This window comes from Equus quagga, chromosome 7 (genome assembly GCF_021613505.1).
Source record: "Equus quagga isolate Etosha38 chromosome 7, UCLA_HA_Equagga_1.0, whole genome shotgun sequence".
Taxonomy (NCBI): Eukaryota; Metazoa; Chordata; class Mammalia; order Perissodactyla; family Equidae; genus Equus; species Equus quagga.
In genome coordinates, this window is record NC_060273.1 from 104,129,404 (window position 1) to 104,147,132 (window position 17,729).

The window sequence follows — 17,729 nt, forward strand, 5'->3', positions numbered from 1 at the left end:
TTGGGGGGGGGGGGGGGTGTAAGGAAGCTTAGCCCTGAGCTAATATCTGTTGACAATCTTCCTCCTTTTGCTTGAGGAAGATTGCCCGTGAGCTAACATCTGTGTCAATCTTCCTCTATTTTGCATGTAGGATGCTGCAACAGCATGGCTTCATGAGCAGTGTGTAGGTCCACGCCTGGGATCAGAATCCACAAATCCCGGGCCTCCAAAGTGTAGCATGTGAACTTAACTACTATGCCCTGTGCAATCTTTTATACAAACTTTATGGTAATCACTAAACAAAAAAATCACAGCAGAAACAAATCATAAATAAAGAGAAAACTTAGAAAACCATCACAGAAACCACCAAACATCAAAAATAACTATAAACACTTCAATTTAGTCACAAACTCACAACACAAAACAGAATAATTTGTGACAATAACTCAGACAGGGAAGAGGAAAGTGATGGAACCTGGTTAGGCTAATGGAGATAAGGGGCTATCAGAAAATGGAGTATCTCATCTATGATATCTTTTATACAAAATTCGTGGTAACAGCCAAACAAAAAATCAGAGCAGAGCCATAAATCATAAATAAAGAGAAAACTGTGAAAAAATTGGCAACAGATGTTAGCTCAGGGTCAGTCTTCCTCATCAAAAAAAAAAAAAAAAAGGACAAGAGAAAAATCTCAAATAACTCATCTTAAATTACATCTAACAGAACTAGAAAAAGAAGAACAAACAAAGCCAAAAAGTCAGGAGAAGGAGGGAAATAATAAAAATTAGAGTAGAAATAAATGCAATAGAGACTAAAAAAAAAACTATAAAAAGAATCAATGAAACTAAGAGTTGGTTCTTTAAGAAGATAAAATTGACAAACTCTTAGCCAGAATCCCTAAACAAAGAAAGAGAAGGTGCAAATAAATAAAATTAAAAATTAAAGAGGAGAAATTACAATGGATACAACAGAAATACAAAGGATTATAAGAGGATAATATGAAAAACTCTATGACAAAAAACTGGAAAACCTAGAAGAAATGGATAAATTCTTAGACACATACAGTCTCCCAAAACTGAAGCAAGAAGAAGTAGAGAATCTGAATAGACCAATCACAAGTAAAGACATTGAGAAAGCAATCAAAAACCTCTCAAAAAGCAAAAGTACAGGACCAGATGTCTCCTCTGAAGAATTCCGCCAAACATTCAAAGAAGAGTTAATACTTACCCTTCTCAAACTGTTCCAAAAAATTGATAAAGATGGAACACTTTCTAACTCATTCTATGAGGCCGAAGCCACCCTGATACCAAAATCAAAGACAACACAAAGAAGAAAAATTACAGGCCAATATTGCTAAGGAGCATAGATGCAAAAATCTTCAACAAAATATTGGCAAATCAAATGCAGCATTACATTAAAAGGATCACACACCACGAACAAATGAGATGTATACCAGAGACACAGGGATACTTCAACATCTGCAAATCCATCAATGTGATATACCACATTAACGAAATGTGGAATAAAAATCCCATGATATCTCAATAGATGTAGAGAAAGCATTTGACAAGATCCAACATCCATTTATGATAAAAACCCACAATAAAATGGCCATAGAAGGAAAGCACTTCAACATAATAAAGGCCATATATGACAAAGTCACAGTCAACATCATACTTAACAGTGAAAAACTAAAACAACTGAGAACAGGAACAAGACAAGGGTGCCCACTTGTGCCACTCCTATTCAACATAGTACTGGAAGTTTTGGCCAGAGCAGTTAGGCAAGAAAAAGAACACAAGGGATCCAAACTGGAAAGGAAGAAGTAAAATTCTCACTGTTTGCTGATGACATGATTCTACATATAGAAAACCCTAATGAATACACTAGAAAACTATCAGAAATAACCAACAACTATAGTAAAAGTTGCAGGGTACAAAATCAACATAGAAAAATCAGTTGCATTTCAGGGCCAACCTGGTGGCATATTGGTAAGTTCGCACACACTGCTTTGGCGGCCCAGGGTTCACCAGTTCGGATCACAGGCATGGACATACACACCACTCATCAAGCCATGCTGTGGTGGCATCCCACATACAAAATAGAGGAAGACTGGTACAGATGTTAGCTCAGTGACAATCTGCCTCACCAAAAACTTTTAAAAATCAGTTGCATTTCTAAACACTAATAACAAACAATCAGAAAGAGAATTCAAGAATGCAATCCCATTTACAATCACAACAAAAAGAATAAAACATCTAGGAATAAATTTAACCAAGGAGGTGAAAGATCTATACACTGAAATCTACAGGATGCTACTAAAAGAAATCAAAGAAAACATAAAGAAATGGAAAGATATCCCATGCTCACAGACTAGAAGAATAAACATAGTTAAAATGTCCATATTACCTAAAGCAATCTACAGATTCCATGCAATCTCAATCAGAATCCCAAAGACATTCTTCACAGGAATAGAACAAAGAATGCCAAAATTTATATGGAACAACATATACCCTGAGTTAGCCAAAGCAATCCTGAGAAAAAAAGAACAAAGTTGGTGGTATCACAATCCCTGACTTCAAAATATACTACATAGTACAGTCATCAAAACAGCATGGTACTGGCAAAAAAACAGATACACAGATCAATGGAACAGAATTGAAAGCCCAAAAATAAAAGCATACATTTACGGACACCTAATCTTCAACAAAAGAGCCAAGAACATACAACGGAGAAAGGAAAGTCTCTTCAATAAATGGTGCTGGGAAAACTGGATGGCCACATGTAAGAGACTGAAAGCAGACCAATATCTTACATCAAACACAAAAATTAATTCAAAATGGATTAAAGATTTGAAGGTAAGATCTGAAACCATAAAACCCTTAGAAGAAAATATAGGCAGTACACTCTTTAACTTCTGTCATAGCAGCATCTTCTCGAATACCATGTCTACTCAGGCAAGGAAACCAAAGAATAAACAAACAAATGGTACTACATCAGACCAAAAAGCTTCTGCAAGGCAATGGGAACCATAAACAAAACAAAAAGACAACCCATTAACTGGGAAAAAAGATTTGCAAATCATATATCCAACAAGGGGTTAGTTTCCAAAATATATAAAGAACTCATACAACTGAACAACAAAAAAACAATCCCATCAAAAAATTAGCAGAGGATATGAACAAACATTTTTCCAACAAAGACAGACAGGCGGCCAACAGGCACATGAAAAGATGTTCAACATCACTAATTATTAGGGAACTGCAAATCAAAACTACAATAAGATATCACCTTACACTGGTCAGAATGCCTATATTTAAAAAGACAAAAAGTAATAAATGTTGGTGAGGATGTGAAGAAATCTTCATGCACTGCTGGTGGGAATGTAATCTAGTGCAGCCACTATGGAACACAGTATGGAGATTTCCCAAAAATTAAAAATAGAAATACCATATGATCTAGCTATCCTATTACTGAGTATTTATCCAAAGAACATGAAATCAATAATACAAAGAGATTTATGCACTCCTATGTTCACTGCAGCATTATTCACAATAGTCAAGATGTCGAAGCAACCCAAGTGCCCATCAACAGATGAATGGATAAAGATGTCATATATAAATACATTGGAATACTACTCAGCTATAAAAAAATTACAAAATCCTCCCATTTGCAACAACATTGATGTACTCTGAGGGCATTATATGTTAAGTGAAATAAGCCAGACAGAGAAAGACAAACACTGTAGGATTTCTCTTATATGAAGAAAATAAACAAACACAGGGATAAAGAGAATAGATTAGTGCTTACCAGAGGGGAAAAGGGTGGGGGTGTGGGGGAAGGGCATAAAGGGGCACATATGTATGGTGACAGATAAAAACTAGACTAGTGGTGATGAGCACAATGTAGTCTATACAGAAAGTGATATACAATAATGTACACCTGAAATTACACAATGTTATAAACCACTATGACCTTAATAAAATAACTTTAAAATATATATACATATTTATCATTTTCTCCTTGGTATTTTGGCCAAAACTAAACCTAGGTAGAAAAAGACAACATTAGACTTTTCCTGACAAAGATGATTATATTATCTGCCTCCATAACTTTTTTAGATTTCTATAAATTAATAGATGGGCTTTAATTTTCATTAAATTATTTAGCCAAAATAAACATCAATATATCTAACACAATCCTAACCCTCTCTACCCATCTGAATCATCCTGGAATTTTTATAAGAATACACAATCTATGGCCATCTCAACGGTAGAGTTCCTTAAGGCCCTCTTCCACAGAAGCATTCAGCACTGAAGAGTCTGTGATTTTGTTAACACTGCCATTAATTAGGATCATGTAGAACAGTTAACTGTCTCTCTTACTCTTATGTAATATTTAGGTCAAATGTTCATTATTTTCCATAACATGATAGTTTAAATTTTTAGCTCTTCCAATTCTGCCAATAGTAAACTAAATTTCCCTTGCTGAAATTTTACACCACTTAACAAGAATGGAATTTATAAAGAGGAAATATCAATAGAACTGCTTGTGCTAATTTCAGGTTTTTCTTGTAATGTTATTCATAAAATAATGCTTAAACAGTCATTTAGGAAAAAAATCATTTAAAGATTTAATATTTTTAGTTTTTGAATAAATTGAAAAGTGATATTCTAATTATTAATTGAAGATTGAATTATGCAAAAGTTTCATTGAAATACGTGGGAGTAATATCAAGTTTCAAGAACCATGTACTGCAAATATTTCTACTTGCTTTATAAAACATACTGTAAAATTGCATTAATTAGAATTAATTAGGGGAATCCCATTTCATTCATAAAATGTCACTTAATTACTTTAAAGTACACGTATTATAGTATTCCTTTGTAAATTGCTTAAAAACTTACTAAAGGCATTCAACAATGAAGAGATAAGATATATTCATAATTAGCATTTCAACTATTTAAAATAACTTGGATAAAATGAAATATGTGACATCACTTTGTAAAAATTTACAAGGTATTATCATCATTTAATAAACAGATACAAGAGAAAGTTTGAAAGTGCCAGAAAGCAATGTGTTCTCTTAAATTGTATTATATATTTTCTCTGAAACACTATTTACTCATTTGTTGAAAAAGCTTTTCCTCAATGATTATGAAAAATAAAACTCCAAATGATCACAAGTTCTTAATGAAATACGAATTAATGAACTGTTATATTTTAAATTTCAAAGTCTAGTTTTTAGTTGTAGTTTTCAAATGGAGATTTGCTATCATACAGTGACTTGAAATAACTATCTTTTATTCTATCATAATAATAATGCCAACATGGGTCATCTGCACATAGAATTACTTAAAATAAATTAGATAGCCAGTTTTAAATTATCTGCCACTAAATCAAGCTATGAAGTAAACAATTCCACACCAACACAGATACAAGGAAATATCATAACCCACACTCAGAGAACTAAATATTTACCAGCTAAAGTTTTCAAAAGAGAAGTAAAAGAAAAAAACTTCAGAAGAAAGAATGCATATGTCAGATAGTTATCAAGACCCAAAAAGCAAGAAAGGGAATCTAGCAGGGCCCTTGGTACATACAGTAAGATCCTTATCATCTGATAGGACAGTAAATGAGAGCAAGGAATTATAATTCCCAATTCACAATGTAATATGTAGATTAGTACAGCTCAATTAACAGCAAAAATAGCATAACCAGGGGCCGGCCCGGTGGCATAGTGGTTAAGTTCTCACGCTCTGCTATGGTGGCCCACCATTCGCCAGTTTGGATCCGAGGTGCGGATCTGCGCACTACTTATCAAGCCATGCTATGGCAGGTGTCCCACGTATAAAAGAGAGGAAGACAGGCACAGATGTTAGCTCAGGGCCAACCTTCCTCAACAAAAAAAAGAATCGGTAAGCACAATAATTAAAATACTTCATATTCATCTCCAGATTTATCACATTTCAAATGCAGCATTTTTTCCTACAGAGAACACTGAATTTATTTAACAATCAAACTGTACTATTTAGAACCACATAAACTAAAAATTAGTAAAATATCATCTATAACATCATTAATTATAAGAGTGCTATTTATGTACTGCATCTAACTAACCACAGAAAAGCCAAGGATATAACTCAGGCGTTTTCAATCTTGGCACTATTGACATTTTGCGTTGGATAATTTTTGGATGGGAGTGTGAAGGGAGGGGCTGCCCTGTGCATTGTAGGATGTTTAGCAGCATCATTGGCCTCTACCCACTAGATACCAATAGCACCCACTAGCTATAACAACCAAAATTTCTGGAGAAATTGCCAAATATCCCCTGGGGGGCAAAACTGTCCCTTGGTGAGAACAACCAACATAAGTTGAATGGAAGGAAAGAAGGAACGAAAGAAGGAAGGGAGGAAGAAAGAGAAAGTATACGAGGCATTCTTAAACAGTTAATGAAACTATATTATAAAATAAAACTAAATTTCCAGTTGGTGGATTTGAATGTGTTTATTGTAGTTTAAGGATATTTATAAGAAACCTTTTTTTAAACAAAATCAATGTTTTGTATTGTGAAAACAATAAATACATCATCAATCTCAGGTAAATAAGATTCTACTCTGCTTAAGAAAAAAAATTAATAAATAGCTTTCTCCTTATTTCTTACTTCTATCTTAAGAATAACACCCTACCTTCCTGCTGTCTCCCAGGAATAAAAACAAGTGTAGTCTTTGTTTTCAGTTTTGAAGGCAAGAGAAGAGCTTTTTCCTCTGACTCTACAGGTGGTTCCTGAAAGTGCTCTCCAGGTGACCTGAGGTGACTGACAAGTCTATTTGGCATTTACAAACAAGTTTAATAGGACCTGCATATTAACAAGAGTAATAATTTGTTATAACAAACCGGAATTAATTTTTATATGCACTTATTACCTAGATACTACTCTTTCAAGTTTCTCATTTGATTACTCTTTGGCTTACCATAGATGTAACTGATCGTGCATCTTCTTCATAATTTACTACTGGAGGTGGCTCTTTCCCATCATTTTCTTGCACTTTTTGCTCTAGTAATTCTTTCTGCGCTGTAAACTTTGCCTCAGTACATCTCAGCTGCTGGACTGACTGTTTCAGCTCTTCAAGTGCCTGTTTTTGGCTTAACAGAAGCACAATACTAAAAGAGAACACATAAATTTAAATTATTTCAACTTCCTTAAGAAATGAAGACTTTAAAGGAAACTATATATATTATGCTTCTGTTTTCTTTCATTTTCATCTTTATGAGTCCTTCAGAATCATAAGAATTATGAACCTAACAGATTTTGAGTTGTCACAATGGTTATTAAATGTTAGCCTTAATAAAATGGAAGAAAATGTATGGCAGCAAAAACCAAATTCAAGATGCTTTCAAAATATTATGATGAATCGCATTCAATTTATTTTATAGTTAAACCATCTACCTCACAGAGACAAACACTTAGGTCCAGAAGTGCAGGACATAAAATGAATTAATATGACTGAAGTAGAATCTTAATTTATTTCAAATCTCAAATGGAATATGGCTGGAGTCAGATCTGTGCCTACAGTAAAACAAATCAAATCAAGGTGACAGCCTGGGACCAAGCTGTGTGTATATTGTGAGGGGTGTGTGTTTAGATTGGGGAAAGCTGTCCTGACAAGGACTGAGGGTTGAACTGTGATTAAGGGAATGAGCATAACATAAATCCCCAAATCTTCCCAATGTCACCACTGTAAAGACAGCAGGCTTCCCCATCCCTCCTTAGAGAACTACATAGGCCACATGTTGCCTTATTGCGTCTTTTTATCCCTTGGAGGCTGCCCCAATGGGAATTTCAAACTAATTCACCCACATTAGAGCCACAAGAAAACAGGTAGGGTGGCAGGGAACATCTCTGGAAACACTGCCATACATAGTATATTACTACCTACGAACAGTATCTAAGAACTGTGTCACGCACTACTGAAAGTAAATTATTACTATCTAAGAGACAATAGATTGTCTTAGGGAAAGCTTCAGAGCTAGAGAATAATGTCAGCAAACGTTATTTTCTTAAATTAGAACTTATAAGAATTAACAAAACTGAATAAGCAATCGTAGGCAGAAGGAACCTACACTAAGAGGTTTGTTCATAAATATGATGATGACCGATATTTTGAAAACTCAATTCCAATCAAACTGAGCAGGGTGCAGCCTCAGTGGATGCTATAAAGAAAGCTGTAATCCTCTCAATTATATTGCAATGAGTTGCAGGTGAAACTTGAACGAAAAGGTAGAGAACTGAGTGAGATTTTGGAGAAGTAGAACTAATGAGTAAGATTATTTCTAAGAAAGACCTAGCAATATCCAAAAGATAAACCATTCTAACAGATGAAGTTAATGGCAGAATTAATGGAGAAAGATGTGCCATACTATCAGAGCTCATTAACGCTTCCCAAGTAAAGTCATCGTGGCACAGTGGACAGAGTGTAATTACACTGAATTAGGACAGATTCAACTTCATGACTTAATCACTTTGCTTTTCTCATCTTCAGTTTTATCACTGTAAAAGTTAATAATACCTATTGTCAGGGTTGTTCTGAGAATTCAATGAGATAATATTTGAAAAATCTGTCAATAGGCACAGAGCATCCCATAAAGTAAGAATTCAGTAAATGGCAATTATTATCATCATTATTATCATCTTCATCACCCTTCAACAATCTGTGCCCTGTGTTCTAAATCCACACAGATTTTCTGATAAATTCATGCTGATTTGCTTGTTAGGTGGTAACTTCCTTTCCATAATAAACTGGTTATAATTTTTTTTTTATTTCTCAGTGAACCTCTTCAGAGAAAGTTGATTTTCAAAACAATCACTTTTGTAAACACAAATTTATAAGGACCAGATCCTGGAAAAGATTACACCCATATGAACCTCAAGCTTCCTGAGGGTTCCTTATTTGTATTTCCTAGCTACCAAAAGAATCACAACAATGACAAGAGTATAAGGAATAATTTAAAATGTACAAGGTAAGATGGTAAAAAACATTTTCATGTATATCTGCAAGATCAGTCCAAACAAAGGTGAATGATTTCACAAATGTAGACAAAATCAGTAGGGAAGTACACTGGAAAATAATAACACTCTACAATCATTACTGTTACCAGTATTCTTTTGCAAACAAATTTCATAAAGACTACTGGGAAAAAATGCAAAAAAAAAATTTTTTAAATGAAAGTAAGCTTTTCAAAAATGAAATATGAAATGACAAATGAGGCACAGTAATTGCAAAAAAGTAAATGTGAACTGAACATCCGAACAAAATTTTTTTTAATCTATTTAAAGTAAAACACATATATTTTATTGTATCTTAAACTGTATGGTAGCATGTTACCTATGAATACGTTACCTGACATGGCAAAGGGGAGTTTTCAGATATGATTAAGTTAAGGATGTTGACATGGGATATTATCCTGGATAATCCAGATTAGCCCTAATTAATGTAATCATAAATGTCTGATAAGAGGGAAGCAAGAGGGACAATGTCAGAGAAGACACTGTGGCAATGAAAAGACAGAGAAAAGGCAACATGATGTGGGGCCAAGAGCCAAGGAATAAGGACAGACTCTAGAAGCTGGAAAAAGCAAAGAGGGAGATTGTCCCCAAGAGCCTCCAGAAAAAATCAGCCAAATCAATACCTTGGTCTTAGGCCCACAGGACTCATTTCTGACCTGATCTCCACAAATGTAAGAGAATAAATTTGTGCTGTTTTAAGTTACCAAGTTTGTGGTAATTTGTTACAGCAGCAAGAGGAAACTAACACAAACCCTAATAAAGATCATACCCATCTTCAGTTCAGTTTAAATGGCTGAACTGGAAGAGTTGTTATGGTTGGGTATATGCCACTAACAACAAAAACCAAAGGTTTAGGAAAAAAAAATTAAAGAGTTAGAAGCACTATTCAGCCAGAAAAAAATGACTGTGAGTTAAATAAAGGAAATCTCTGACCTTTCCCTCAATTATCCTGTGAAACTTAAACTCCTCTAAAAAATGTCTTAATTCTTTAAAAAAACGAGATATCACTACACACCTATCAGAATGGCTCAAATTTTAAAAACTGCTGGGAGGATGAGGAGAAACCAATCACTTACACATTGCTGGCGGGAATATATCATGGTACAGTCGCTCTTCAAAAACTAAACATGCAATTAGCATACAACTAGCACTTGCACTCCTCTGGGTATTTATCCCAGAGAAATTAAAACTTATGCCCACACAAAAACCTGTACGTAAATATTTGCAGCATCTTTATTTGTAATAGCCAAAAAAGTGAAAACAAACCAGGTGTCCTTCAAAGGGCAAATGATTAGACAAAGTATGATATATACACTATTACAGCTTGAATTGTATCCTCCAAAATAATAATGTTCAAATCCTAACCCCAAGAACCTCAGAATGTGACCTTATTTGGAAAAAGGATTGTTGCAGATGTAATTAGTTAAGATGAGGTCATATTGGAGTGAATGATCCCTTGATCCACATGACTGCTGTCCTTGTAAGAAGAGGAAAATCTGGATACCGAGAAGAGACACACGGGCAGAACACCATATGAAGATGGAGGCAGAGATTGGAGTGATGTTTCTATAAACCAAGGAATGCGGAGGATTGCCAGCCATTAGCAAAAGCTAGGAGAAAAGCATGGAACAGATTCTCCCTAAAAGCCATCAGAAGAAACCAGCACGCCAACGTCTTATTTCAGATTTTTGGCCTCTGGAACTATGAGAGAATAAATCTATGTTTTTTAAGCCACCTCATTTGTGGTACTTTGTTATGGCAACCCTAGGAAACTAACACACATACTACTTAATACTACTTAACAGTAGAAAGGAATGAAAGCACCTGGATGAATCTCCAAAAAATTATGATGAATGCAAAAAACCAATCTCAAAAGTTTACATACAATGTGATTCTTTATATAACATTCTTTTAAATAACATTCTTGGAAAGACAAAATTGTGGAAATGGAGAACAGATTAATGGTTACCAGGGGTTAAGAAGGGAGTGGGAGATGGAAGGCAGCATAGCTATAAAAGTGCAACATGAGGGAACCTTGCAGAGATGGAAACATTCAGTATCATGACTGCATCAATGTCAATATCTGGATTACGATATTATGCTATAGTTTTGCAAGATGCTACCATTGGGGAAAACTGAATATAGGGTACATGGGATCTCTCCATATTAAGTCTTAAAACAACATGTCAATCTGCAATTATCTCAAAATAAAAAATTTAATTAAAAAATATATATCACTGCTGCAGCATCATGCTTCCTCTGCTGAGGTGAGGTTTTTTATCATCTCATATGCCTTAGATTTCTATATAATCTGTTTTAGGGATAGGCCTTCTTTATTCTCCTTCAGGAATTCTAAGTATCTACTGTATTATATCATATCAGCAATCATGTAGACATTCTGAGACACTATCCTAATATCAAGAATTAGGTTAAAATATAAATTTCCTGGGTTTTAGCTTAATGGTTTTTAAGAACAATGAGACTTGCAAGGGGAGGTATATGCCCTATTGTATAGCTCTAGTCCTGACTTGTTTTAATCAACATGTATGATCATGAAATCAATGAACAACATTAGCTTCTTCCAATTAATCCCACTGATCTCTAGGTATAATGATATAGTTTCAAATACATTAACACCTTGCTTTTGTTCAATAATTAGTTTGTAAAAAGTACTGCTGTAATCACTATACAACATACTATATAATTACTTTAAATGTTTATAACACCATTGAGCAAACAAGCTATATGTATTTCAATAAGAAGAAAATTATAGCAAATGCATGATTATATAATACAACATGCATAGGAAGCCATAAATAAATTTAAAACATGAAAGGAATCAGGACATTTGCATGCACTACTTAACTCCCTACTCTGACCACTCTTTCCATGCTCTCTTCACAAGGAGGGCACCTTCTGTCCTTTAGGTCTCAGCAAAAATGCCATTTTCTAGGAGACCCCTGACCACCTATCTTAAGTAGGTCCTCATCTGTTAATCTTCCATCTTAGCTCCTTGTTTCATAGCAATTATCACAACTGTTAATGTCTTGTTTTGTATTGGTCTACTCCACAAGTGTAAGCTTCATGAGACATGTGACCATAAACATCTTATCTTTCATTGTATTCACAGCACCTAGCAGACATGCCATAAATATTGTTAAATGAATTCCCTATTTACACAGCACATTTTTTTTTTGTAATACACATAATCTAAAAATTCTGAGACAAAAATAAAACGTCCCTGAATTTGAAGACTATACTCTAGATGGTTCAAGTCTTACCTTTACCATAAGCTAGATGTGACATCCTGTAAGTCTTTGAAAATTTCTGGGCCTCAGATGTCACACACTTTGAAAGACAGGGAGGTTGAATCAAATGATTTCTTAAGATTCTGCACAGTCCCAGAGTTATGATTTTATAACATATAAAGTATTTTTAAGTACTACATGATGAGAAGAAACAATACAAAATTGAATAATCATCCACTTTTTAGAAGTCACACCAAGCATTAAAACCAATAGTAATATTACCAGTTCTTTATGCCATTGAGTCATAAATAACATATGGCTGGTATATTTTCCCATAAACTGTTTTCTAATATAATAGTCAAGGATCACAAATCAGAAGATTGATATTATTTCCATTTGAATAAGTATGTTTTAGAAGCAATGAGTAAAGGTATGTATACCAGAGTGACACTTTGTGCTATATTAAAATTATACCACTTCAAGTGGTTGCTTTTATTCCTTTCACTCTTCTTTTTTAAAAATAAGATTCTGTAAGAGCTACATTTCAAATGAGACCTGCATTATGTATATAAGCTAAAAGTCTGCTCTTGTTAGCATGAATCTAATGTTACATAAAAGCCGTTCTTTAACTTTATTTTTCACTTTATATTATTCAATTATAAGAATCAACACTATGAAATAATTTCTCATAGGATTTATTTTTTCACTGTTATTGTAAGATATTTCAGAGACATTTATGTTAAATCCAAATTTAAAGATTTTAACTTTAGTCTCTAACATGTTACATTTTGCTAGGACCAATAATGCTATTTTTATTAAGTAAAAGTTCAATATAACTCCATTAACTCAGAAATAACTTAAAAATATAAACATGTAAATTAGGGTATTTTTAGTATTTGTGAAGAAATGTTTTGTTTTATTGTTTTTATTACTTTCAAGTTACACAGTATATGAAGCTAACAAACTGTTACAGAGTAAAAATAATTCTATTTTGAAAACTAGATAAAAATTGCTTTTAATTATTTAAGTGCATTTAACATATATATGTAGATATATACATATACACACACAAAAAGAGAATATTTTCAATTAAGAAATAGAAATGCAGGGGTTGCCCCGGTGGCATAGTGGTTAAGTTCACATGCTCCACTTCGGCAGCCCAGGTGTTCACCAGTTAGGATCCTGGGCAAAGACCTACATACCACTCATCAAGCCATGCTATGGTAGCGTCCCATATACAAAATAGAGGAAGACTGGCACAGATGTTAGCTCAGGGACAATCCTCCTCAAGCAAAAAGAGGAAGATTGTCAACAGATGCTAGCCAGGGCCAATCTTTCTCACCAAAAAAAAAAAGAGAAAGAAATAGAAATACAAACATTTCCCCAGAATTCCTTTCAGACCGTTTAGCAAAATATTTTAACATATAATTCAAAGACAAACTTCACCACTACCAATGTCTAAATTAATGAGATTTCACAATGACTATTTAGTTATACAAATAGACTTAACATTTTCAAGATTATACCCTAAAGCTAACAAGAAAAACTCCATGGTAACAAAGGGCTAGCAGAACTTGGGTTAAACTGAACTCACTCCCTGAATTGCTTGACACACTTTTCCCTTCTAATTTACTCTTCTAAGAACACTATTAGAATCATAAAATCAAGCAAATGCTGTGATCAAAAAGACAGAAGCTTTGGAGTCAAGAACTCATGTGTTTTCTACCACTTACTAGGTATGTGATTGTAAGTAAGTTATCTAAATTCTCTAAGTTCTAATGGTAAAATACAGGCAATTACACAGAGGTATGGTGAAGATACCATTTAGTGAGTTATATATATAAAACATCCAGCGCAATGTGTGGAACAGAGCAACAACTCAAGAAATGCTATTTCCCCTATATCCACTGCCCTTTAAGCCCCCTCTCCTCTACTTGCATACTCATCTCCTGATAAATATAAACAGGTGGAGGAATGTGGATCATACTCATTACGCAGAGGAAAAGACAGTCAAAGATTTGAGTCTTTAAAAACACAGCAAAGAAAAACACCAAAAAGTCAAAGAATCCCACAACTTTAAGAAAATCCTTAAAGACTGCCTCCTCAAACAACAATATGGTCAGACATGCTGGTGAGAGGGTCAGCTATCCTACTGTCTTTCTTTATATCCACTAAATTTTAAAACGAGAGTCATTTACAATGTATGCATTTATAAAAAACTATAAAAAGTAGAACCACTTGGTTATCTGTAAACACGTGAAAAGATTTATTCGCAAAGAGAAAAAGGCAAAAGAAAATTATTTTTTTGAAGTGTATATGTGCAACAGTTTATGAATTTTATTTCTATAATCCCAATAGAATCTGCTGTTGATGCAATACTGAAAATTTCCAGATTTATTAAAGGAATGCCCAGAGTGACTCAAATTTTCCTATTCTCACCTTTAAAATGCTCATTGATTCCAATATGATATTTAATACAAAGTTGTAATAAAAGCCATAGTATAAATGAAAGAGGTAGGATCCTAATATTCTGAGTTGTACACATAGGATAGATGGCACTGCCATTCACTGAAATAAGGAATACTAAGGTGAACTGAGTTGAGTTTGGTTGTATTGAGGAGATTTTTAATTCAGCATTAGACATGGGAAATTTAGGGTACTTCTAAGACATCCAAGGAAGAATGTCAAGTAGGTAACTGATTACATGGCCATACAGTTCAGAGAAGAAATCTGAGCCAGAGTAATAAGCGTAGGTCATACCCCTAGGTGATCTGCTGAACAGTGTTCAAGGAGGGATGCAACATACCCTGGGGCCATGCCTTGAGTAACTCCAAAATAGACTGGCTAAGTGAAGGAGAATGAGTTTACAGAGGAGTGACCAGAAAGAGAGGAGTAAGCTCTGGCATCTTGGTCCCAAAGGCCAAGAGAAAAGAAGGAATATGAAGTCTGCAGAGTCAGATACTGTGAAGAGGGCAACTAGGAGCTGCTAAATTTAACAATGGAGATGTCAGTGGTGATCTTACAGATACCTATTTCAATAGTGATGAGGCAGAAGCCAGATACATGTGGGATGAGAAGTAAGTGGGAGTTGAGGAAAAGAGTGAACATAATCACTCTTAGAATAAGTTTGACTAAGAAAACAGAAAGCAAAGACAGTAGTTGGGAGAAAATATGGAGATTAAAACAGGGTAATCTGGGGTAGGCGGAGAGATGGGGATTGTTTTTACAAGTCAAGATTTAAGCATATTTAAAAAGTGAACACAGGAGCCAGTTGAGAAGAAAAGGTAAACATAATACAGACAGTCCCTGACTTAATGATTTTTCAACTTTACAATGGGGTGAAAGCAAAACTCATTCAGTAGAACCCATACTTCAAATTTTGAATCTTTATCTTTCCCCAGGCTAGCAATGTGTGGTACGATACTCTCTCATGATGATGGGCAGTGGCAGCCAGCCACAGCTCCCAGTGAGCCACAGGATCATGAGGGTAAAGAAGCTATACAGTGACAACAATTATGTGCCCACACAACCGTTCCGTTTTTCACTTTCAGTACAGTATCAAACAAAATACATGAGATATTCAATGCTTTATCATAAAATAGGCTTTATGTTAGATGATTTTGCCCAAGTGTAGGTTAATATAAGTCTTATGAGCACGTTTAAGGTAGGCTAAGCTAAACTATGGCGTTTAGTAGGTTAGGTGTATTAAATGCATTTTCAACTTACAATATTTTCAACTTACGATGGGTTTATCAGGACATAACCCCATCATAAGTCAAGGAAAATCTGTATAAAAAATAATATAAGATTTTGGGCAAAGTAAGAGATGATGGGATACAAAAAAATAGGCACAAGAAACAGATTTAGACAGGACAAGAAAGTAAGGAAAGAGAATGGGTACAAATGTAGTGGATTTGGATATCTAGTCCCCCCCAAAAAAGGGGAGTTGCCACCTGATGGTTCTAATTTTTTCTGTAATGTAAGAGAGGTCCATCTGCTGATTATGGTGAGAGAGATAAGGGAATCAGAGATTTTAAAGAAGTGGAGAATATTTGAAAAGTTGTGTAGAAAGTAAGAGTAAGTCTAGACCAGAGAAATGCTACCTATCACAGTTTCCTTAAGAGTTTTAACAAATCAAGCCAGTTGTGAGAGTTATGTGAGAATATGAAATTTACATGGTCTAGCCAGGATTACAGAAACCACACTAGTAACCCCTGTTGGAGATGCAAACAATGATCAAAGTCAGATTAGAAATACTAAAATTTAGATCAAAATTTAAATCTTAAAACAGTAGAAAACATAATTAAAGTAATTAGTAAAAACAAGAGTATATCAAGACAAGTAAAGTCAGAAGATTCAGGTAGATATTTACAGACCCAGAAATCAGCAAAAAAAACAATAGGACAAAAACACCACAGCAAATATCTGAAGGACTTTTACAGGCAAACCCGACTGCTATTTTCTAAGTTAGTTTGCTTCCTTCTAAGACAGTAAAAGCCAATTTCTAGATAATACCGGCCTGCCACTTTCTTAACAAGGAATTCACAGTGAATCTGGTGGACATTGATGAGGAGAAGTAAAGATAGCTTTTGACAGAATTTTTTGGAAAACAAACAGTTCAAATTGTTAAAACATGGAGACAATGATCAGTAGATTGACAAAATCACTTTTCTAGAGTCCTGTAAAGTAACTCAACTATACAAAGTTTTATACTTAAAATGACATTTCCGGTTCTAGAAATTTTACACCATAATACCACGTAACTAAAGTATTTCCATAAAATTACATCAATTATACTTTCTTCCTTCAAATTATTTTTGTTTTACTCACTCAGACTTCTTTTCATAGGTCTTAGAAGATTCCTCAATTCTCTTCTCTAGTTCCAGGACAGCCTCCTCCTTATTTAAAAGCATCTGCTGTGTCTGCATAAGTTCCTCTGCTAAGGTTTTCAACCTGGAATGAACAATTATCAATCAATATGTTAATTACACTTAGTTTACACACAGAAAAAGCATTCATAAATCTAAGGTTGCAATGTCAAAAACAGTAGCCACATATAATTTACCTTAAAGTAAAATTTCAGTTCCTTGGTTGCATTAACCACATTTAAAATGCTGGAGAGACACATGTGGCTAGTCGTTACTTTACTGGACATTTCAATAATCACAGTAAGTATGCTTGAGCAATGCTGTTTTAGAGAGTCTTATTCATCAAACAAAAAACAAAAAGAAACAGAAGCAGAAAATAGAGGAGGAAAGGACTAAAGTAAGTAAATACCTGGCATGTTCCAGGAAGAGTGTACAGTGTAAACATGATGGTTTTTGTTTTCCGACAAACATGTATTTACATTCTAGCTTTGCTATTTTCATCTGAGATTCTGGGCAAGTTACTTAAGCTCATTGAATCTATTTTCTGTAATTTGAGTTCAGGAATAC

The 17,729-nt window shown here is 34.3% G+C and overlaps 1 protein-coding gene across 2 annotated transcripts in view; it reads right to left on the reverse strand.

Annotated features, from left to right (window-relative positions):
• Window positions 1-17,729, reverse strand: part of FER (FER tyrosine kinase) — a 442,177-nt gene that overhangs the window by 314,373 nt on the left and 110,075 nt on the right. For both annotated transcript variants that reach the window (XM_046666723.1, XM_046666724.1), the window contains 2 exons: window positions 17,125-17,247; window positions 6,954-7,143 (listed from right to left, as the gene is read on the reverse strand). In XM_046666723.1, coding sequence (XP_046522679.1) covers window positions 6,954-7,143; window positions 17,125-17,247 — 313 coding nt within the window. The remainder of the gene's footprint in view (window positions 1-6,953; window positions 7,144-17,124; window positions 17,248-17,729) is intronic.